At 39.2% G+C, this 22981-nt stretch overlaps 1 protein-coding gene across 1 annotated transcript; it reads right to left on the reverse strand.

The window, feature by feature from the left end:
* Positions 1 to 5893: 5893 nt before the first annotated feature.
* On the reverse strand, positions 5894 to 22980 carry FBXO45 (F-box protein 45). The gene is made up of 3 exons (XM_058730976.1): positions 22421 to 22980; positions 14405 to 14761; positions 5894 to 10137 (listed from the first exon to the last, which is right to left on the reverse strand). The coding sequence occupies exons 1-3, from the start codon at positions 22733 to 22735 to the stop codon at positions 9952 to 9954; spliced, it is 858 nt and encodes a 285-aa protein (XP_058586959.1). The 5' UTR covers positions 22736 to 22980; the 3' UTR covers positions 5894 to 9951.
* Position 22981: the final 1 nt, after the last annotated feature.

Genomic DNA, 22981 nt, shown 5'->3' on the forward strand with positions numbered 1-22981 from the left:
ACAACTAAAGTTAGGCTCTGGGTTCTTCGGAAAGGAATCCAGTGAAGTATGTAAGCATAATGTCCATAAGAGAGGGAGCAACTTATTAACAATGCAATTACCCTCATTTTTAATACTCAAAATGAGCAGCGGGCTGCTAATGACCCAAGATCAGCCAAACAAAGAGCAAACCACCGAACTGGCTTTCCTTTGAACTTCCAACCTCACACGCCTTTACTCTCACTCTTAAAGCAGGGAACAGCAGCTTGAAGCAAGAAACAGTTTCTTTTTGAAAGAGCCAAAAGACTTGAGCTTTTTATTCTCGCCCTTGACTCAACAGACCCGTTCCTGCTAAGACGCAGCCCCTGCTGCCCAGTCTGTGGCTTCTCAGAGCTGAGTCTGGCAGCAAGAAGCGGGTCCTCTCCCTCCCTCTCAGCCCCTTTGTCCTTTTTGCTCTTGGCATCCCTAAGAATGCTATTCTTTACGTGGCCAAACTTTGAAATAAAAGCACGTTTGTGAGTGTGTGTGGAGTACCCAGCCTCTCTTCCCTGTGACTGCCTCCCACTGACCACCCTTACCTCTGCCAGCCTTAGGGTCTCAGAACTGGGATTCTAGCAGCTACCTAGGTGCTGTGTGAACCTCCTCCCCACCCTATGACCGCAGCTGAGGGACTAGCATGGGAAGTGGAATCCCTGTCAGTATTAAGACTAAGAGTCCAATCTTGTCCTGGCTTGATCTCTTGAAAGGAGGAGAGGTATTGGCAACTGTTTTCCACAGTGTGGACTGTGTAGAAGAGAACGTTCAGGAAAAGAATGAAGAGCTGTCTCAGGGACAAGGAAGAGGTGATACTCCAGACTCCCAATGAATTTCCATTGTCTTGTCCGAGTCTCTCATAAAGTCCATTCTTGTCATTGACCTCTGTGAGATACCCCTGTATCTCTAGAATTAACTCCTTTTGCTTAAACTACCTCAAGTTTCTGTTGCTTCAAATATTTTAAAAGTGTTTCCTATTCCCAATTTTAGGACCAAATGAGTTAAAAGTTGTTTCCCTCTCTCTCTCTCTCTCTCTCTCTCTCTCACATACACACCCTACAAGAAATAATTGCTTTTCTCTTGGTTCTTAATGACATTTACCTATTATAGAACAGTTGAATAATAATAAGAAGAAATGTATTGAATACTTACTAGGTTTCTGGTACTATTCTAAGCAGCTCAATGTGCCTTTCATTTCATCCTCACAACATCCTTTAAAGGAGGTAGTACTATTCCACCCATTTTACAGAAAAGGGAACTAAGGCACAGAAAAATCAAATATCCTCCCCAAAGTAACAGAACTAATAAGTGGTAGAACTGGGTTCGAATCCAGGCAGTGTTGACTTCAGGATGCTTTTAATCCCTATCCTATGTATTTTACAAATCCTAGGTTACCAACGCAACCTGGCAAAAAACCTTCCAACAAATCTGTCACACCCCTCAAATTGTTCCTGGCCCTTATTCCAACAAATCACCAAACAAAGCATTGAAGTTGTCTCCAGAGAGCAATAGCAGAATTGGTGGAGAGAAAATTTACCAGGTGTATTCGTTTCCTGGGGCAAAATACCACACACTGGGTGGCTTACACAGCAAAAATGTATCATCTCACTGTTCTGGAGGCTTTCTAGCCTGAGACCAAAGTGTGGACAGAGTGGGTTCCTTCTGAGAGCCGCGAGGGAGGAATCTGTTCCTTGCCACTTTCCTAGCATCTGGGGGTTTGCTCACAATCTTTGGCGTTCCTTGGCTTCTACTTCATTGTACCAATCTCTGCTTTCATCATTACATGGTGTTCTCCCTGTGTGCATGTCTGTATCCAAATATCCACTTTATGGGGTGCCTGGGTGGCTCAGTCAGTTGAGCATCCGACTCTTGATTTCAGCTCAGATCATGATCCCAGGTTTGTGGAATTGAGCCCCATGTTGGGCTCTGCACTGAGCTATGGAGCCTGCTTAAGATTCTCTCTCTCTCTCTCTCTCTCTCTCTCTCTCTCTCTCTCCCACCCTCTCACTCTCCCTCTGCCCCTTTCCCCGTCTCGTGCTCTCTCTCTCTTAAAAAACAAAACAAAACAAAACAAAAGGGGGTGCCTCAGTGGCTCAGTCAGTTAAGCGTCCAACTTCCACTCAGGTCATGATCTTGCGGTTCATGAGTTGGAAGCCTGCATGGGGCTTGATGCTGACAGCTCAGAGCCTGGAGCCTGCTTCAGATTCTGTGTCTCCCTCTCTCTGCCCCTCCCCTGCTTGCGTTTTCTTTCTCAAAGAATAAATACACATTAACAAAAAATTTTAAAAACCAAATATCCACTTTTCTTTTTTTTTTTTTTTTTTTTTTTTTATTTATTTTTGGGACAGAGAGAGACAGAGCATGAACGGGGGAGGGGCAGAGAGAGAGGGAGACACAGAATCGGAAACAGGCTCCAGGCTCCGAGCCATCAGCCCAGAGCCTGACGCGGGGCTCGAACTCACGGACCGCGAGATCGTGACCTGGCTGAAGTCGGACGCTTAACCGACTGCGCCACCCAGGCGCCCCCCAAATATCCACTTTTCATAAGGACACCAATCACATTGGTTTAGAGGTCCACCCTACTCTGGTATGACCTCAACTAATTACAAGCAATTACTCTATTTCCAAATAAGGTCATACTTTGAGGTACTGGGGATTAGGACTTCAACATATGAATTTTGGGGAGCCACAATCCAACCCATAACACAAGGTTTTATTATTTTTTTCCTGCTGCAATTTTGAATGATTAGATCTCTATTTTTTTAGAGCGGTAAAAAGTTTGATTCTAAGATGTGACAAACCACAGGTACAGCTTCTCAGCTTTGGTTTAACACTGAAATTTCATCGCTACCCTTATTCAGGAAGGATACCAAATCCACCGTCCCTGAAAGAATCCTGATAAGGACACTGACCTCTTTTAAATGACTACATACATCTAGCTCACTAAGGGTCATAGAAGGACCAATAGAAGACATATTAGATGCCTTCAGTACTAGCTCTGGCTCTGACATTGACTTGTTCTTAGTGTATGGCCAGTTGCTTTTTTGTTTGTTTGTTTGTTTTTGTTTTGTTTTCTGCTTTTCCTGGTCATAAAACAAGAGATTTTGCTTCTACTCTCAGGCTCCTCAAAAGTCAGTCCTGGATGGTGATCCCCCTAGTTTGAACGAGAATTATCTGGGAACTTTAAAAAAAATAAAAACAAATAAAACACAAAAAAACAAAAAAACCGTGACCCTGATGCCTGAGTCCATCCCCCATGCTAATTTAATCTGCCTGGGCATCTTACCTTTTAAAAACTTTCCAGATGTATAGTCTCCTGACTGTGATGGATGTATACAGATGTCAAAACTTACCAAATTGCACAGTTTAATGTGTATAACTTATTGTATGCCAGTTACACTCAAGCTGTTTAAAAAATTAAAAGAGCCCCAGGTGATTCTAGTGGGCATCCCAAAATGAAAACCATCAAGCTGGGTCAACCTCAGATAAAGAAACGGCCCTAGTAAGGGAAGAAATCTGCTTAGGACCTAGAACCTATGACTCCAGTGTTCTTGCCTGAAAACCAAAATGATAGGAAATTTAAAAATTTAAAAAAGAGGCATTAAAACATTTGAAGTGCTGGGATTGTTACAGGAGTAGGGCACACAAGAGCTAAAACAAAAAACAACCCACCATGGTGGAGGGACAGGTAGTTGTCTTTTCAGGTACTCCAGGCATCCCTGCCCCTCACTCTGCCCACGGGGTTGTGGGGCCCAGCAAGGCTGGCAGAACCAGTGAGGAAAGCAACGTGCCAGCACCTCTCACTCCCTATTCAGCAGCCTATTGGCTGTCTCTCTCCCTAATCCAGACAGTAGTTTTAACTGCTTTTTGTGTATTTCTACCTCAGATTCAACATGTTCAAGACTGAATGCATCACCTCCTGCTCCAATCTATTCCTCCTTTTCAATTCCTTATCCTAATAGAGTACCATGATTGTCCCAAACATCCGCACCAAAAAAAGTGCCTCGTCCTCTACCCACAAATGGTCTCCATTTATCTTCCTGAATGTCTCTTAAATACATCTTTCCTCTACATCTTTACAGTCACTTCCTGCCTAGACTTCCTAATTCATCTGCCATTTTTCTATCACTGCCTTTTGCAGCAAGAGTAATTGTTAAAGCGCACAGGTCATGCCATGCCTCTGCTCGAAAGCCTCTGAATGGCTTCCCCATGAAAAACAGGATGAAACCCAAACTCCTTAGCATGGCAATTATGGTCTGGCCCCAAACCCCTGGCTCCATATCCTCTCCCACTACTCTTCCAGTGTGCACAGTTTCCATACATACTGGATCCACTTATGCCTCTGTATCACATACATGCTACTCCGTGCACCTACAATAGTGGATCTAACCTAACTCGTATTCATCTTCTAAGACTCAGTTTTTTCTTTTTTAAGTTTATTTATTTTGAGAGGGAGAGAGAGACTGTGTGTGGAAAGGGCAGAGAGAGAAAGAGAGACAGAATCCCAAGGTCCAATGCGGGGTTTGAACTCATGAACCATGAGACCATGACGTGAGCTGAAATCAAGAGTCAGATGCTTAACCGACTGAGCCACCTAAGTGCCTCTGAAAGGCCTTTTATTTATTTATTTATTTATTTATTAAAAAAAAATTTTTTTTAATGTTTATTTATTTTTGAGACAGAGAGAGACAGAGCATGAACGGGGGAGGGGCAGAGAGAGAGAGAGGGAGACACAGAATCGGAAGCAGGCTCCAGGCTCTGAGCCATCAGCCCAGAGCCCGACGCAGGGCTCGAACTCACAGACCGCGAGATCGTGACCTGAGCTGAAGTCGGACGCTCAACCGACTGAGCCACCCAGGAGCCCCTATTTATTTATTTTTGAAAGAACTTTTAAACACTGGTTGGAAAATGTCAACAGGTTAGCTACACTAAAATAAACAAAGATATCTGGCTATTTCCACTACAATATGCCTTTAATTAACCTAACTTTGGATATTAGCATTTTAATAAATTACTGCAAGGAGCTGGTTTCAAGGGAGACAGAGCCACAAAACCTATCCCCAATACTCAATTTCACCCCCCCCCCCCACCCATTTATTTATAGAGGAGAAAAGGTAGCGGAAATACTATGACTTGCTAAATATCATACAACAGACAGGACTTGATTTCCCTGAACTCTTGTTTTCTTGTCTAAAAAGAAACAGAAATTAAGGACTGTCAACAGGGTAACCTAAAGAAAACTCCCTAAACGATTACTTCCTAAGTCACTTATCATGAAGTCCTATATACACAAGCTGATTAACAACAATTTTAAATTCTGAGAGGCTATTTCTTTTAATGAACCATATACTGAAGAGGATAGAATTTGCCCTCAATAATATTTTAATGAATACATTAAATAAAAAGCAAATGGTTCGGGGGAGGATCCAAGAAAAGAAATTAGGACAACAGATTAGTAAAGCTCTCCCTAAACAAAAGATCCAGAAATTTTACACCTACCTTTCTTCTTAGGAAATTAAAACCCTTTGTAAAATTTGAACAAATACATCAAGCAACTTTTGGCAACATGATCAACTAAATTCTCTTTTAAGCTTTTGGATCACAGGAGCAATTAGTTCAGCCATGCTTGCCTCTTGTAACTCTTGGCAAACATTATCAAACAACTGTTAACTGGGGTAGATGTAATGGGGGAACAGGTTCCTCGTGAATTACTATTTCCTGTTTGCCTTCCATGCTAAACATGGGAAATGTGGATTCCATTATTAAAAGACATGCAACTTATACGTAAATTCCATCACATTTGGCTATTAAGCTACCTCAGTTTTCCTTTCCGACCAATATATATATGTAAGTTGTTCTAAATGTAAGCAGTCACAGGTGGTTAATGTTTGTTTTAACTTTTTATTAAGAAACTAAAGCAAAACGACAGAATTTCAAAAAAACTAAAATACAGAATTCTAATTTTAATTCTAAACAAATATGAAATTTACACCCGAAACTAAAAATCAGTTTATCAATATTTAAGCATAAAGGGGAATGGCTAAAATGCATTCACAGTCATTATTTCTTCCTTATTAACCTCAAATTTACGTCCCTTTCCTTCGTGCTTCACTTAAAATAGGATACAGAATTTCTTTCTCATCTATCTTTTGTTAATATAGTCTGTAACTTCAGAGCAGCTTTAGTGTCCCTACATAATTCTTTCTCTGTTCCTTCAGGAAATGTGTGAGCACCTGCCTATTGGGCTTAGATGATATGGGCATAAAGATGAGTCCATCAGAGATCCTGTCCTAAGATGTTTAGAGGAGATAAGACACCAACAAATAATAAATACAAATAAATTTATACAAGGTATAAAGTAATAAAGCATGAGTTAAGTATAGATAAATATAAAAATAGGGAAATTTGAAGGAAGGAGAGATTACATTCAGCTAGAGAAATTAGGAATGCTTTATGAGGATAGTATTTGGATTGGGTATGGACTGTTCCTTCCAGAAAGACTTCAGAGTGGTCCTAATTGAGATGGTCTTGATTTCCAGGAAGTAATCTTTAAAACTCTTTACATTTCTATCTCTTCAAAACTGTTCATTTTTTTTAAAAGATCAAAAAATATTAATATTATAGTTTATATAAACAGCAGTTTGGGGACTTAAATTATAAGTTAATTATAATACCTACTGTATGGTTTTGGGCTGTTATTTTTGTAACTCTCTTTCCCAAGTTAAATCATATCTAAAAGGCAGATGATGCCTAATCATTTAGCCATGACTTTAGTCAACTGGGGCAAAACCTACTTGCTCTATGTGCTTTATAAAATCTATACCTAAATTTACATGAGTAAGAATGAAGGAGATGAAATAAATGGCTTAATAATCAAGTCGGATAATGAAAAAAAAATGACAACTATGAAATGATTACATATATTAACCACAGAACTCCTTGTATGAAAAGTTTTAATGAATTGTGAGCCATTGGCCATTACAGAATTTAAGCCTTAATGTTTCTTTCCTATGTAGAACCAGATAATTAAAACAGCCTATCTCAAGTATGACAGAAGACCATAGTATGAATAAGAGTAATAGTATTGAGTGTTTGCACATCTGCATGCTTCACTAAAGTTAAGAAACAGAACGCTCCCGGTTTCCCAAGTCAACAAAGTAAATTCAATTACATATTTTTCTTTCCTGATCATAGTTTCAGTTGAAATACAACAAATACTACTTTGCCTTTCAATAGCACTTTTTATCCATCACACAAGTACTTTCCCATTATTTTCTCCTTTACCCTCAATATACTTGTGAGGTAGTGAAGGGAGCAGGGATTTTTTTTTTTTTTTTAATTTTGCAGATGAGAAAACTTAAGGTGAATTTAAAACTCAACCTTAGCAGCATATTGAAATCACCTAGGAAGCTTAAAAAAATCCTTATGACCATGTCCAACATCAGAACAACATCAGAATTTTAGGGTATGAGACCCTAAAAGCATCAAGATTTTTCAAAATGTAGATGACTCCAAAGTACAGCTAAGTTTGAGAACCACTGGTTTAGATGACTGACACTCAACTTTCAGGTGCAACATCTTCTACCTGAATGCTCTCTCAGCACCAATGAAAAAGAGATTCCTTTTCCTTGAACATTGTAATAGTTTGGTTTAATATTCTCTGTACAGCTATTGGTCTCCAGTAATAAAATACTTTACCAAGTTACAAATGAAGGTTCTTCATTCCCCTGATGCTCATTCTAAATATGAACCTCCATTCTATAAAACTGCAAATAGCATATTAGAGAATTTCAGTTTTGAGATAAGGATGGCTTTTTGTTAAATATTTAGGCAATTATTTGATTCTAGGTTCAATGTGCAATAACCCCATGTTTCTGTTTTCCATTCAGCACCTTCAAAACTTTGTTACAAATGAACGTTTACTAATAAGACAAAACAGAATTTATAAACAAAACTCTCGCAAACTCTCTTGGAATTGGCTATATCATATCCCGAAAAAAGACCAAGCACATAAGGGACTTTATTGTTTTATCATTTATCAATCTTCATCCTGAACCAGTTTTCTTTAAATTTTAAACTTTGCCAATTAAATTGAGTTGTTCTACACCAAGAAAAATCAATTTCTGTAGCAGCTATATTCTCTAATACATTTAACATATAGTCTTACTCTGTACTATTAAATATGGTTTTTCAGGAGGTTTCTTCTTGACATGGATATTGAAAAGGACTTTTAACGGATTTCACCTTTAAGCAACATACCAAATAGACAATAAATATTTGTAAACCTGTCAGGTGGCAAAAATAAATCTTTGTTCATGACTGAAATCCCCTGCTTCATGAGAGTACTGATAAGCTTAACTCTCAAGGAGCAACGCAAGAACCCCAGCCAGCTGCTTGGTATCTCTAATTTGATTAGGTTTAAAACAAAATTACGCACAGCAATAACCTAAAAGGCAAAGATTTCATCTGCCATAGTCAATTCTTATCACAAAGATGCATCTGAAACCATACATTTATACTTTCATACGGAAGGATGTTTGTTTCTCTTATAACAAAAGAAAATCTCTGCTCATGTATGTTAGATTAACTCAAGAATATTAGTGAAATCAGATTTATTAGTCAAAAACTAATGTCAAGCTCTTCCACAATGAAACCTTCAAAATATTGCCAACCTGAAGTTTTCAGCACAAGGTATTTTATTTCAAGTCCCATGGGGGCAATTATCTATGATGAGATTAAGAACATTCTTAACCTGGGTTCAGGCTGGCACTGTTTCAGGTGGGTGAGTAAACATTTTCTTGATAACCCCAATGAAGAGTCTGAGGCTTAGATTTGTTGCCATGATGTAAACAATATAAAATTAAAAAAAATTTATAATATCTATAGCATTATGAAATTACAAAATAAAAGGACCATTAATTCTCTTCCTTAGGTCTGTGACTAACAGCTTTCATATTTGAGGCCTGTAAGAGCAAATGGCAATGTTCTGTGTTGTTATGAGATACTTTCTCAGAAGGCCAAAAAATAAAACCAGATACTATAAGATGCACATTATTCTTATTACTACTGATACATGTATGATTAGAAATAGATTTGCCTTCCCTCAATCTTAAACTCAAGAGACTGAGGGATCTTTACAATAATTTTGATCATTAAAAGAAAAATAACCAGACTGTAATAGTTATGGAAACTGTAAACCAAATTAATTTAAAAATGAGCCAATACAGCACATCTCCTCTTAATCCTCTTCTTTGTAGTTACCTAATTTTCCCTAAATGTTATTCTAATTTTGTACCATGTAGTGGTTTAAAGAAATTGAACTAGAACAAAGCAACCCCTTTGTCCTGTTTTTGTTTTTACAGGTTTTTTTACACACTTATTATATATACAACTTTTAAAATAGCTGCACAATTTTACATCTCACTGTTAGAGAAGTGCAGTCCAGGCAGACCATGCTTCTCAATATATTAAAAATATTAAATAAAACCCAACCAGTTTCATACTTTTCTAATAGTCAAGCTGGCTGGAAAAAAGGGTCTGGAGAAAAAACAGGCAGTTGTAAAACAGGATCAGTCTTTCTTCACAAACACACTACTTAAAAATCTTGCTATTTCCTTATCTTATCCCTTTTATAGCATCTCTAAAATCTCACCTTAAAAGTTGGAAATAACACATTGCTAACTTAGAGACAAAATCTGTTGCAACATGCATATGTCAACTGCCCACTCAACCAACTGCAACCCTGAGGATTTTTCTGGCCCAGTAGAAAGAGGAAACACTAAGATAATCTCTGCTGTAGAGTTGCTTCTCCAGTTAACAATTTCATGTGTTTTTCAGGATGTTTCTTGGGCATGCATGTATGACACTGTCACTTCATGATTCTACTTTCCACAAGCAGGTATCTTCTCCATTCAGTTTTTCATCCCAAGAAAGCCACTGTCATCCATCCAAAGGTTTTCCAAGGTAAACCAAAGTCACTTCTGTGTTGCCATATACAGCAGAAACTGCTGGATATAAGCAGGCCTTTGGAAGTCCTCTAAAGGCAACCCCCAGGAACTCATATCCACGTTCAAAAGCTAAAGTCTTATCTTCCATGTCCAAAATGACTCGAATTCTTTCTCCTATCTGAAAATAGACACCAAAAGAAGGTTAGAAGAAAACTCACCAAGGGCATAGCTAGAAAAAATAAGATACAAATCAATAAGTTAAAATATTAAGAATATATAGTCTAACAAGGGGCTCAAACTCGTGACCCACGAGATCATGACCTAAGCCGAAGTTGGACACTCAATTGACTGAGCCACCCATGTGCCCCAATTTCTTTTTCTTTTTTTTCTTTTTAGAGAGAGTGAGAGTGCGCGTGTGCATGCAAGTGAGTGAGCTGGGGAGGGGCAGAGGGGGAGGGAGAAAGAAAAATCTTAAGCAGGATCCATGCCCAGCAGGGAGCCCTAGGTGGGGCTCGGTCTCATGACCACAAGATCATGACCTGAGCCAAAATCAAGAGTCCAAAGCTTAACTGACTGACCCATCCAGGTGCCCAATAGTTGTTTTTTTTTTTTTTTAAGATGGGATCTGCATTTAATACCAAAAATTTAAATGTTCCTACTGAACAGTTCCCAGATTTTATTTACTCTTTGTTTAAAGGCTTTTCTTAGAAGTTTACCACTAAAATCTGTAACTTGGTATATTTTACCAAAAATGTCTATCTAACCTTTTCAAATTATTACAATATGTATATACAACGGAATATTATTCAGCCATAAAAAGAAATGCAATTTTGATATATGCTATAACACAGATGATCCTTGAAAATGTTATGTTATGTGAAATAAGCCAGACACAAAAATATATATTTGCATGATTCTACTTATATAAAGCACCTACAATATTCAAATCGTAGAGTCAGAAAATAGAATAGAGGCTACCAGAGGATGGAGGAAAGGAGAGATGAGAAGTTATTGCTTAATGAGCATAGAGTTTGTGCTGCGGATGATGAAAAAGTCTTAGGTATAGATAGTGGTGATGGATAAACATATTGTGAATGTATTAATGCCACTGCACTGTATACTTACAAATGGTTAAAATAATAAAGGTGTATGTTTTATCACAATAAAAATTACCATAATAAAAACACTCATATAACCTTTAAAGTTGACAAAACAGTTCTTCAAACAGTGTGGAACTTATATAATCATGAAGAGCCAAATCTGACCATAGGTTCTAAAGATGCAGAATAGGCTTATTAGTCATTTTATGGGCCACTGCTCTGAAACACCTGTTTGTTATAAAAACAGCAAACTAAAGCAGAAGCACAATACATCCAGTTATTTTCCTACATGGAAAAGTGCAGACAAACAAGGACAGAAGGATATTTTACTTTTATAATTTGCATCTATAAAAGGTTGTTTTATTTACATACTTGGAGGCAGAAAGTCCTAACATTAGCAATCAAAAGTCAGAATTTAATACTTCCCAATTATGATAACTCCTGCTGTTGTTACTTTCCTTCATTGTATTTCCTGTCACAGACAACTACAAACATTTACTTTTTTCTTCTCTTTGCCCAACTCATAGATTAACTAACACCCCATTTTATGGACCTACGAACATCCTAACTATCATCACCACTATTGCCACCAACAAAACAAACAACAGCAAACAGAAATGAAAAGTTAATATTTTGTTGGGTATTCATTTTGTGGTTTATTTGTATTATCTCATTTAATCCTCACATCTATCCTAGGATTCTCCCTATTTTACAGAAGATGGAAACTAAGATGACAGAACCACTCCTGGTGAAATTTGCATATCTGTTTTACCTTTGACTGAGCATACAGCATGTACACAGCACAGAGAACAGAAAGCAAAAGTCTTACTAGCTTTAGGTGTCAGAGAGCAAAACTTGGGAGATGGCAGAGCAACTGGAAATTTAGAGGAGGAACTCCAGAAGTAATGGAACCATAAAGCGGATGAGCCCTAAATCCAAGAAATAACTCTGCCCAAATCACTGTATAATCACTGTCTTACACAGACACACGGGAAACCCCAATAAAACCAGGCTGGTAAGATAGCAGCTAGAAGCCAAACCTCCCCCGCTGCAAAAACAAAACAAAACAAAAACCAACAAAGACATTAGCTGCTATATACCATGGGGGAGACAGAGTTCACAATTTGAAGAATCTAGGCAAGTTAACTGCCTACTAAAATAAAACCCACACATTTCAGAAAAAACAAAGTGATTCCTAAAAACAAAACATTCCAGTATTACTAGTATATTATCTATAATTTCCAATTTTCAATTTAAAAATGACTGGATATGAAAAGAAACAGGAAAGTACAACTCATACTCTGGGGGGAAAAAGCAGTCAATAGAAACCAATTCCAAGTAGGTCTACACGTTGGATTTGGTGGACAAAGACTTAAAAGCAGTTATGATAAATATGTGCAAAGAATTAAAGAAAAATCTAATATTAATGAATGGACAGACAATCTCAATGGAAAAATGGAAACTATAAAAAGGAGCCAAATGAAAATTCCAGAGTTGAAAAATACAATAAACAAAATTCACTACCCTGGCCTAATAGCCATAGAATCTATGAACTTGAAGATAGAGCAATAGAAATTACCTGATCCAAAAAACAAAGAGAAAAAAGATTTTTAAAAAAGAACACAACTTCAGAGGCAGAGAGATCAGGACAATATCAATTGTAGTCCAACAACTACATTAAATGTAAATGGATTAAACACTCAAATCAAAAGGCAGAGATTGTCAGATTGGGTTAGATTAAGAGACCCAATTATATGCCAGCTAGGAGACCCATTTTAAACAAAGACAGACTGAAAGTAAAAGAATAGGGAAAAAGAGGTACCTTGCAATAGTAAGCATAAGAAGGTTGAAGTTGCTATATTAACATCAGACAAAATAGACTTAAAGACAGTACTGAAATCTCCAACTATACTTGCTAATTTACCTATTTCTTCTTTCAGTTCTTTAAGTTTTTGCCTCATGTGTTTTAGAGCTGTTTTATCAGGTGCATATACATTTACAATTGTTATATCTCTCTATCTGATTAACTCCTTTATCATTATGAAATGACTCTAATAATAACCTTATTCTTTTTTATTATTATTTTTTACTTTTGAGAGAGAGAGAAACAGAGAGACAGAGCATGAGCAGGGGAGGGGCAGAGAGAGGAGACACAGCATCCAAAGCAGGCTCCAGGCTCTGGCATAGAGCCTGATGTGGGGCTTGAACTCGTGAATCATAAGATCATGACCTGGGCTGAAGTCAGATGCTCACCAACTAAGCCACCCAGGTGCTCCTAATATCTCTTATTCTTAAGTCTATAATTCTTTAAAATTTCCAATTTCTTTTTAAATTTTTTTAATGTTTATTCATTTTTTGAGAGAGAGAGAGAGAGAGAGAGAGAGAGAGGGAAGGAGTGCAAGTAGGGGAGGGGCAGAGAAAGAGAGACACAGAATCTGAAGCAGGCTCCAGGTTCTGAGTTGTCAGCATAGAGCCTGATGCGGACTTGAACTCAGGAACCACGAGATCACAACCTGAGCCAAAGTCAGATGCTTAACCGACTGAGCCACCAGGCACCCCTAAAATTTCCAATTTCTTATCAGATTATTGTTTTAGACTCTGTTGACTCTATGCTAATCATATGGCATTTACAAATAGGAACTGTAATTTTGACCCTAGAATCAAATGAGTATGGCATTAAGATAAGATGAAGAGATTAAAAAAAAAAAAACTCAGTAGTTTGCCTAAATTTGCCTGTCTTATAGAAATCACTGACATCTGCAGAGGCTCTGAATCCACAAACAGATTAATGAATAGCAGAGGGTGAATATGTGTGTGCATGTGCACAGGTACATTTCTGGGAGTGAGAAGTCTAGAAAAAAGTAGGTTCGGATGTGACATGATACAGGAAAAAGGACAATCTTGCATGAGTTGGCAAACTATGGTCATTAGACCAATCTTGCTTGCAGCCCATAAACAAGGTTTTACTGGAACACAGCTATGAACACTCATTTACATATTATCTATGGTTGCTTTTGTACTACAACAACAGAGTTGAATAGTTGTGACAGAGACCATAGGGACCACAAGGCTTGAAATATTTATTACCTGCGCTATATAGAAAAAAGTTTGCCAACCCCTGATTTAGAGCAAAGACCGATAGCTCAAGGTCAATATGTATTAGGAAACAAATACGGAAATACTAAAAGATTATTAAAGTAGCAAAGAAAGGCCAGTTACACTATTTATTTTTAAATTACCAAAAAGACACACAAAGCTGCTATATAAAATTTTGTGAACTTAAAACAAATTAATGATTTATGATTTGACAAAGGACCACAACTGAGAAAATACCTAGTTTCTCACCTGATATTTTGGTGCATTGTTGCACTGTGGAAAACTGCCATTGACTTCTCCGTTATGTAGTAGATTATTGTCCACCAGATTCCAGCCCCAGCTCTGGTCATCACTGCCCAGTAATGCCACATACCCTTGGCATTGCATGGGGGCTCGTTTTGTAGCAATTCCAATCACTGCCACAGTGCCCAGAGGGCCTTCCCACCACACTTCCCATGCATGGCGGCCCTCACTGAAACCAATCTTGGTCCTTGCACCATCAGTACTCTGAGCAATGGGGTTTCGATGTAAAGTAAAACCATTTTTCTTAATGTAGACATTCCTGGAGCAGTCATTAGTGCTGAAGGCATGTTGGAAAGCACGCACCTGAAAAGACGAAAAGCAGACCAAAGAAATAGAAATTTGATTTTTCTTAAACATTAAAAAGTATCCATGGTTTTAGGCTACATGTTTTTAGACAATAAAGTTATATATTTTTAAATAATACAGTATGTATTTCCAAAAAATGGCTAGTTTCAGGATGGAATACTAACAAAATGTGTATGCAACATTTAAAATAACTGCTGGGGTGCCTGGGTGGCCAGAGGCTTAGTTGGTTAAGCCTCCAGCAACAGCTCAGGTCATATGGCAGTCTGTGGTTTTGAACCCCGCATCGGGCTCTGTGCTGACAGTTCAGAGCCTGGAGCCTGCTTTGGATTCTGTGTCTCCCTCTCTCTCTGCCCCTCCCTTGCTCATACTCTGTCTCTCTCTCTCTTTCAAAAATAAATAAACATTAGAAAATAAAAAATAGGGGCGCCTGGGTGGCGCAGTCGGTTAAGCGTCTGACTTCAGCTCAGGTCACGACCTTGCGGTCTGTGAGTTCGAGCCCCACGTCGGGCTCTGGGCTGATGGCTCAGAGCCTGGAGCCTGCTTCCGATTCTGTGTCTCCCTCTCTCTCTGCCCCTCCCCCGTTCATGCTCTGTCTCTCTCTGTCTCAAAAATAAATAAACGTTAAAAAAAAAAAAAAGAAAAGAAAAAATAAAATGACTGCCAACTGCTTTATTATTGATCAAAATTCTAAACTATGGTATCATTTTTCCAAATAGACTTCTTAAAATATCAAAAGATATACACAAGAATCCTTATATTTTAGAGATAATACTGAAATGTTTATGGATGACATTAGGATATCTCAGAATTGCTCTGAAATATCCAGGGCTGGAGTGAGAGAATGGGTAGGGTAAACACAAAACTAGATTATCTGTATATTTAATCATTGGTAAAGCTTGGTGATAGGTTTGGAAGGTTCATTAAACTATTTCCTCTACTCTAGCTTATATTTAGTATTTTTATATCAAAAAGTTAAGGGATATACAGTTTTCATGCTGGCAATACTGTCATCAAAAAATAGTTTTACTGAAAAGAATTTTTTTAATGTTTATTTTGCTAGAGAGCAGGAGAACGCGTGCGCACATGAGCATGCAGGGGAGGGGCAGAGAGAGAGGGAGACACAGAATCCAAAGCAGGCCCCAGGCTCTATGGTGTCAGCACAGAGCCTGGCATAGGGCTCGAACCTACATACCACGAGATCATTACCTGAGCTAAAGTCGGACGCTTAGCCAACTGAGCCACCCAGGTACCTCCCCAAAATATTTAAAAAAAATTTTTTTTTTAACGTTTATTTATTTTTGAGACAGAGAGAAACAGAGCATGAACAGGGGAGGGTCAGAGAGAGAGGGAGACACAGAATCTGAAACAGGCTCCAGGCTCCGAGCTGTCAGCACAGAGCCCGACACGGGGCTCGAACTCAGGGACCATGAGATCATGACCTGAGCCGAAGTCGGCCGCTTAACCGACCGAGCCACCCAGGCGCCCCTACCTCCCCAAAATATTTTAATAGAGAACGTAGTCATAGCAGTTCTAAAGTTTATGAAAAATTTTAATAACCACAAACTATGTTAGATCCTCAGCCTCCTTGCTAGTTATTACTCATACATGGAGACAGCACCACTCTCATTTTACCAAATCAAATAACCCTTTAGACGGCATCTAATTTCAAGCACTAGAATTTATAAAGAGATAGTCATTACGAGCAGCTGCCATAGATAGGACAGATTAGTTGATCTTCACTAATCAGTTTTGTAAACTTCCAAAATAAGGGCAGTATGGAAATTGCTACTCTGTCTAAATAGTAAACATTTCTCATTCTTTAGTAATTTAAAGTTTTTGATTTGTATGTTTTTTGAAAATCCCTTGGGGCGCCTGGGTGGCTCAGTCGGTTAAGCAGCCGACTTCGGCTCAGGTCATGATCTCACGGTCTGTGAGTTCGAGCCCCGCGTCGGGCTCTGTGCTGATGGCTCAGAGCCTGGAGCCTGTTTCAGATTCTGTCTCCCTCTCTCTGACCCTCCCCCGTTCATGCTCTGTCTCTCTCTGTCTCAAAAATAAATAAACGTTAAAAAAAAATTTTTTTTTTAAAAAGAAAATCCCTTATTCAAATGACCCCAAAACAACCAAAGGCTGGGATCTACTGCTTTAGTTAATCTGAGCCACCAACTCCAGAATCACAGAATTTCAGCATTAGGAAGGACTTTAAAGGGACCTACTGCAACACAGGGATGAGGGCACAGACCTAAAAGTCAACAGGTAGTTAGAGCAAGAGTCCCAAAGAGAAGTCTGGTATCTAGCCCCTTCATCCAGTGTTCAGTTCCTATTTGCCAGTACCTCACTGCTTCATTATTACACTGTAGGGCAGAGACATTAAAAAACAAACAAACACTCTGCTTGATTCAGGAGGCTGTAATACTGAAGTATTTAAAAAAAAATTTTTTTTAACTTTTATTTATTTTTGAGAGACAAAGAGAGACACAGCAGGAGCAGGGGAGGGGCAGAGAGAGAGAGGGAGGCAGAATCGGAAGCAGGCTCCAAGCTTTGAGCTGTCAGCACAGAGCCCAAGACGGGGCTTGAACCCACGAACCGTGAGATCATGACCTGAGCCGAAGTCGGACACTTAAACGACTGAGACACCCAGGCACCCCAATACTGAAGTATTTCTAAATATTTTCCTATCTGTTCCTATTATAACACACTTTTAAGCACATAAAATATCAGAACATAAGATTAAATGGGTGAGTAAAATGTCCCCCAAATATTATTTAAAAATTCAACAGATTATTATCAAGACAAGAAAATATAAAATATTTTATAAAATCATTATAAAATATTTAACTGATAATTACCTATGCCTATTCCCTAATTCTTACAAATATCAATTGCTTTTTCTCTATCCTTCGTTGTCACAATGACACTGTTGCCAGCCTCTTCTCCAAACTGCTATGACTTCTTCCTATTACTCTGGACTAATCTTTCTTCACTGTACCCTTTTCTGGTGACCACCATACCTCTGCCCCCTAAAACTCTCCTACACTCAATAATTAACTCTCTACCTAAATTATTTCCAGACCTATTTTTCTAAAACAGCACCTTTATCACATTTCATCTCAGTTCAATAACCTTTGATGGTTCCATACTAACTACTATTCTTCCTGGTTTTCAAAGCTCTCCAGGTCTGGTTCCTCCTATTTCCCTTTCTAACTTCATGTTGTTCTCCCTATCTGTAGTATCATAGCTACTTTCCTCCTCCAACATAAACTGTATCTTCTAAAACCTGAATCAGTCTTGCCACTTGTATGAAGTTATTCTAACCACGACTACCGAATCTCCCTGATTTTGCTCTCCTAAGTTCTTTTCCACCACAGTTGGAACCATACAACATTTAAGTCTGCATCCAACCCAACCACTTTGATTCTAACAGAAAATACATTGAAAAACAACAAGAACAAAAACAATAGCAATACTAATCTCACCTAAATTGAGCAAACCTCTCTGAGTCTAAGACAGAATAGGATAAGGAACACTATTGGAATGAAATCTGCAAAATCCAGACTGAGGGAAACTCTACAGGGTAAACAACCTGTTTTTTCAACAGATAAGTTTCAGGAATGGGAGTTAGTAGGTGAATCTGCTGGCTAAAATAGCCTTAAGAGATATATATCAGCAGTTTGCCATGAGAACCTTATACAGATATTGATTAAATAAACTGAAAATTTTAAATATAACATTTGACATTTATAAAACAATTGGAAATTTGAACACTGCATTGTTTATATTAAGGAATTATTGTTAATTTCTTTACACTTTAGGTGTGATGATATTGTGATTATAATAAGTGTGCTTATCTTTTAGATTTGGATACTGAAGAATTGAGAGGAAATGAAAAAATATACAAACTAATAAATAAAAACAATCCATAGTTTCTTTCCCACAGTCTCATGTACAACCTAAATTTTACATTGTAACAAACACCTTTAGGACCTACTTTAGGATCTAGGTCTGAAAATCTGAGAATATATTATACTTAGATGCTCAGTATGACTGGAATTATTGATGTTCCTTGGTAACATGAAAAATATGAACTTTCAAAAAGAAGACAAATCCTAAATAGACCGGCAATTCCAAATACTTTCCAGTTTTATGCTATCCCACACCTGTCCGCATCCTCCTCCCAGTTACCCAGGCTCCCTGGAAATCCTATCTGATTCTTCTTCCTCATCTCACCCACTCTCAGTTAGCTGTCCTATATGGATTTGTTCTCTGCAATAGCTCTCCCAGCCATCCTCTTCTCTCCTCTACACACTTGTTCAGGTCTTAGGTACCTCTGGTATAGGTACTAACCCCCGTTCTGTCCAATTCATCTTATGGCCTAGTTTTTCTAAAGCACAGTACTTATCTGTCACTGCTCTGTTCAAACTTCTATGGTTTATAATAATAGAACAAAGCCCAAACTATACACTGAAGGCTACATGCCAAGGACATCCATGATGAGTTTCAGCTTACCTTTATAATTGTATTTTCCACTACTTCAACTCAATCTCACTAGACCCTATATAAAGATAGAAATCTTTAGCCTTTCCTCTAAGCTCCAAACTGTAACAGCTGCCTATCTGAAATCTCTCGGATGTCTCAAAAACACTGTAAATTCTACTCTACCAAAATTGAACTCACTGCTATTTCTCCTAAATCTAGCCCAGGTGATTCTCATATTATGTAAGCTAGATATCTAGGAGTCATTCTTAACACCTCCCTCTTTCTCACCCCTATTTCAAATCTATTACCAAATCCTGTAGGTTTTACTTCCTAAATCTTTCTTGTTTCTCCCCATCTCCTCCACTACCCACTTCCTAGCGGATCTATCCATATTTCTAAGGTCCCCCTCCAATCTGTTCTCCATACCAAAGTCAGAAATAACCTCTTAAAAATGCAACAACAACAAAAAAATTTAACACATCACCAATCCCCACACTCCTAACCCCCTCTTGCTTATAATCCAAAATGGCTTCCCTGTAGTTTGGCCTCACTCCACCTCTTCCATCTTCTCTCAAACCTGTCTCACCTTTGCTCTGATTCAGCCACACTGATGTATTCTCTGTCCCTCATAATCATCAAGTTCTGTCCTAGAAGTCTTCTCTCTCCCCTTGGCTTTATTGTTCAGGTCTCAGGACATGCATTATTTCCTCAGAGGAAAGCCTTTCTTGACCTCCATACCTAGGTCAAATCCTCCATCTCTTGACATTCAGAGCACTGTGCACCTCTCTCTCCTTCATAGCACCTACCACAGATGCAATTTTACAACTGTGTATTTGATTAATATCTATTTCCCCCCATGAGACTCTAAGCTCCATAAGCAAGGCATCCATTAAGAGTTTTGTGTCTGTTTTTATTCATCATTGTATCTGCAAAAGTGAGCATAGTGCCTGGAGATCACCCTTTTTAAAGTAAACATATATGCTGTGCAAAGCCTTTGCTTTCCTCTTGTCCTACTTTTTTCAGAGTATTTCTTCTTAGTAAAATGTTCAAATCCTCCCTATCTTTAAAATTCAGATCAAATATAATCCTAACCTCAAACCCTCTCCAAGCCTCCACTCAACTTGTAAATCTCTCCTTTCACTGAAATTCTAATTCGTGTGTGTGTGTGTGTGTGTGTGTGTGTGTGTATATATATATATATATATATATACCGGGAGTATATGTTTTACATATATATATGTGTGTACATATATATATGTCACAGGAGCAATTTCTATCATGTATTAATTATTTCTATACATTTTTCTTCTCTACTTGACTGAGGACTTCCTTACTAGGGTCTCTGACTTCTTTTGAATTAATCTTTTTATCCTCAAGACATTCTTCCTATGTCCTGCAACATCTGAACGAACATATGATTAGTGGAAATCTACAATACCTATCATGGGTGTGGTAGAAAGACAATATAAAGTATTAAAAACCTAAGAAACCTAAAATATCTCTGGAAGGATACAGGTAACACAGGTTGCCTCCAAGAAGGCAAACTGGGTGGCTGGCAGACAAGAGCAAAAGGCAAGACATTTTGCTTATACTATATTGCTTCTTTTGCATGTTGACTTATATGAACACACTAACACATACTGTCATATGAATCCTGACTCATGTAAATGTATCTTTTACAGACCAATTACAAAAATGTCTTAAAGCCTACTTTGCCTGATAAAACTGCAATGTTCTGCATTCTACTACATAAATTACAACTAGTATCCACTGAGCATCCACCATGTACAAATATTGTCCTAGTAAATTAATGTGTTGGGGGCACCTGGGTGGCTCAGTCGGTTAAGCACTGACTCTTGATTTCAGCTCATGTCATGATTTCACATTTCATTTTGTGAGATCGAGCTCCACGTCCAGCTTCGCACTGATAGCCCAGAGCCTGCTTGGGATTCTCTTTTCCTCTTTCTCTGCCCCCCTCCCACTCACTTGTGCACGTGCTCTCTCTCAAAATAAATAAACTTAAAAAAAATTAATGTGCTATTTCACTTAATAGAAAAAAACTAATTTGATAGTTGACATACTTAACTGCAACATTCCTTATCTTATTAAACTAAAACCTGCTTTATTACAGAATAAATTTTACATCTATTTCACACAGAGAAAAAAATTTTACTTTACTTTGACTCCCCCTTTGGCAGTCTAGCTTTAAAAAGGGTATCTCCTCTTTTTAGTTATTAATGTATTTTTTATGTTTACCACATTCTAGGACAGACTTCATCCTCTCTCACATATGCTCTTGGTGACTGCTATACTTAATAGCTGTTATCCATCCAACTGAATTCAAGCTCGAGGTCTTTGTTTATATTGCCTGAAGAATCTTCTCAGCCCTACCATAACCTGTTAGTTGGAATTTTTATTTGTATATGAAAAAGGCAGGAATGTGCACAAGAATCTAGGGGGAAAAGGCATCAAAACCAGAATCAGCACATAAGATGACACACAGAATAGAAGAGGCACACCATCAAGGTGGAAGTATGAAAAAGTTGGCAGGGAAGTTAGCCAATAGTGGAACAAGGCAGTATTAGGATGGTTAAGTGGTGCTGACGGGGAAGGGGAGAGGATGTTCTATTCAAACCTGTAATTTGAAAGTTAGCAGGATGTCTAGGACTACACTCACTTACAAGTCTGAAACATAATCAAGGGAATGAAAGAGAACTTAGAGGCGAAAATAGAATAAAATAGTTATAAATCACAGCTTGAAAAGAGTGAGGTGAATGTGGGGTGAAAGCAAAGATCTTAGAAATTCAGCCGGTGTTAAGGCAGCTAAGATGATCTAATAAAAAATAGGAAAGTATTGAATGGTACAACAATGGGGGTGGTCTGTCTTTATGGGGGAAGTCTGTGGAAAGTGGAATGAGTGATGGAAACCAGTAACTGGAAACTATCTGGTCCTTTAAAAAGTGCATCACGGAAGTGAGGGGGGTAGGTTTAAGGAGCAGAACTTCAAAGAGAAGAGAGGATCTTCATGGAGGGGGACGTGAAGTAAGGTACAGACTGCAGCCGTGCAAAGGCGGGATGGTGAGGCGAGGCGTCTGAGTCAGAGCTCAGATGAGAAGCACTGAGATTGAGAGCGGCGCAGAGAAGCGGGACTGGGGGCAGCGGCGTGGCCCGGGGCTCCCTCACCTTGGCCTTGTAGCTGGGCAGGTTGCAGAGGATGTCCGTGCGCAGAGCCTCTTCTGCCAGGCGGCGGGCGCAAAGGCTCCGCCACACCTCGCTGTTCTCATCACCGTGCAGGCAGCGGTACCAGTGCTTGCACACCAGGGCGCAGCTCCGCAGCTCGGACAGCTCCAGGTAGGAAAACACCAACTCCAGCACCCGGCTGGGCAGCCGGCCCCCTGCGCCCGCGGACCCGGATCCCGAGCCGCCGACCGCGCCGCCGCCGCCGCTACAGCCAGCGCCACCAGAGGCTCCGCCAGGCCCCGGGGCTGGTGCCGCCATCGCCTCACCAGCCGGCCCAAGGGCCGCCGCTGCCGCCGCCTCTTCCCCCCGTCTCTGCTGGGGAGGCCAAGCCTCGCCTTGAGATCGAAGCACCTCGCTCACCGCCCCTTTCACAGCCAACCACCGGCCCTCCACCACTCCCGCCCCTGCCCGGGGGCGTCCGCCGCGCGCCCCGCCTCACTGAGGGCAGACGCACCGGCCGCACGGGCGTCCCCCGCCCCTCCTCCCCGGCTCAGCGCGGGCGTC

Source organism: Neofelis nebulosa, chromosome 5 (assembly GCF_028018385.1).
Source record: "Neofelis nebulosa isolate mNeoNeb1 chromosome 5, mNeoNeb1.pri, whole genome shotgun sequence".
In the NCBI taxonomy this organism is placed as follows: domain Eukaryota; kingdom Metazoa; phylum Chordata; class Mammalia; order Carnivora; family Felidae; genus Neofelis; species Neofelis nebulosa.

Excerpts from the sequence above, each read along its gene's own strand:
- FBXO45 (XM_058730976.1), bottom strand. The coding sequence starts at position 22,735 with ATGGCGGCACCAGCCCCGGGGCCTGGCGGAGCCTCTGGTGGCGCTGGC. Across the intron at positions 14,762-22,420 it reads TGCCCAGCTACAAGGCCAAG|GTGCGTGCTTTCCAACATGC; the intron begins GTGAGGGAGCCC and ends TCGTCTTTTCAG. Across the intron at positions 10,138-14,404 it reads ACAATGCACCAAAATATCAG|ATAGGAGAAAGAATTCGAGT; the intron begins GTGAGAAACTAG and ends GTCTATTTTCAG.